This window comes from Austrofundulus limnaeus, unplaced genomic scaffold (genome assembly GCF_001266775.1).
Source record: "Austrofundulus limnaeus strain Quisiro unplaced genomic scaffold, Austrofundulus_limnaeus-1.0 Scaffold328, whole genome shotgun sequence".
Classification (NCBI taxonomy): domain Eukaryota; kingdom Metazoa; phylum Chordata; class Actinopteri; order Cyprinodontiformes; family Rivulidae; genus Austrofundulus; species Austrofundulus limnaeus.
The window spans coordinates 242,756-243,750 of record NW_013952730.1 but is presented as its reverse complement, the minus strand read 5'-3'; the positions used below and the strand labels follow the sequence as shown (position 1 = coordinate 243,750).

The 995-nt window shown below is 39.5% G+C and overlaps 1 protein-coding gene across 1 annotated transcript in view; it reads left to right on the top strand.

Annotated features, from left to right (window-relative positions):
* The window catches only part of LOC106527493 (mothers against decapentaplegic homolog 2), a gene marked incomplete at its 3' end in the record, with an annotated part of 9,173 nt that continues 8,178 nt past the window's right edge, over window positions 1-995 (top strand). Inside the window, 1 exon segment of the mRNA XM_014022401.1 lies at window positions 1-236. Coding sequence (XP_013877855.1) covers window positions 1-236 — 236 coding nt within the window.

Sequence of the window (995 nt, the reverse complement as noted above, 5' to 3'; positions counted from 1 at the left end):
ATGTCGTCCATATTGCAGTTCACCCCTCCTGTGGTGAAGAAGCTTTTGGGCTGGAAGAAGTCGAGCAGTGGAACGGGCGTAGCAGGTGGTGGAGACCAGAATGGACAAGAGGAGAAGTGGTGCGAGAAGGCTGTGAAGAGCCTCGTGAAGAAGCTGAAGAAGACAGGCCAGCTTGCTGAACTGGAGAAAGCAATCACCACACAAAACTGCAACACAAAATGTGTCACCATCCCGAGGTAAACTGCACATCTTTGGCCTACTTGTGTTGGAAAATAGTACCTTTGGAAAGTTGTGTTGTGTTGTGTTGTGTTGTGTTGTGTTGTGTCACTGAGACCTCCGCCAAACATAAATCTTAAACTATTTGGCTCTTTCTGGATGCCAGGATCACTTTTAATCATGTTTCATACTTTCCATTCATACTTACTAAAGACATCAAAGTTTACGCAAAAGAGTTGCACATCATAAGCATCAGCTGAAGTTAGTTTATTTATAGTGACAGTTAGACAATTTGTACAGTTCTCATAACAAAAGGAAAAAGAAGACAAAAAGGTATTTTAAGGTCAAAAAAAGCATGTTGTCCTAATCAGTTAACCAGCCTTGATGAGCCAGACTCGTGTTCAGTGGGAACACCGTGTTAACAGATTCATTCTTCTTTGATTTGCTGGCAGGTACTTTATCAGATGTTTATGTCTACAGATGGATTGTTTCTTAGACCGCACTATTAGTGAAGGATAGTCTGGAGCTCTGTGTGTTTGTTTTATCTCTTTGAATGGACAAATAAAGTTCACATGATTCCAAACTCACAACTTACAGCATGTGAGCATATCTACCAGTGAAGTTTGAACTGGTGCATTTTTATCAATGATTCCTTGACTTGTCACCTTTTGAAATCTATTGATTTATCGTGTGACTTGTTGTTTTCTTACTGATTTGCTTCCTGCATTGAAAAAAGTTTTTGTTAGTTTAATATTAGTGTTTTAAAGGTTGTTATGGCT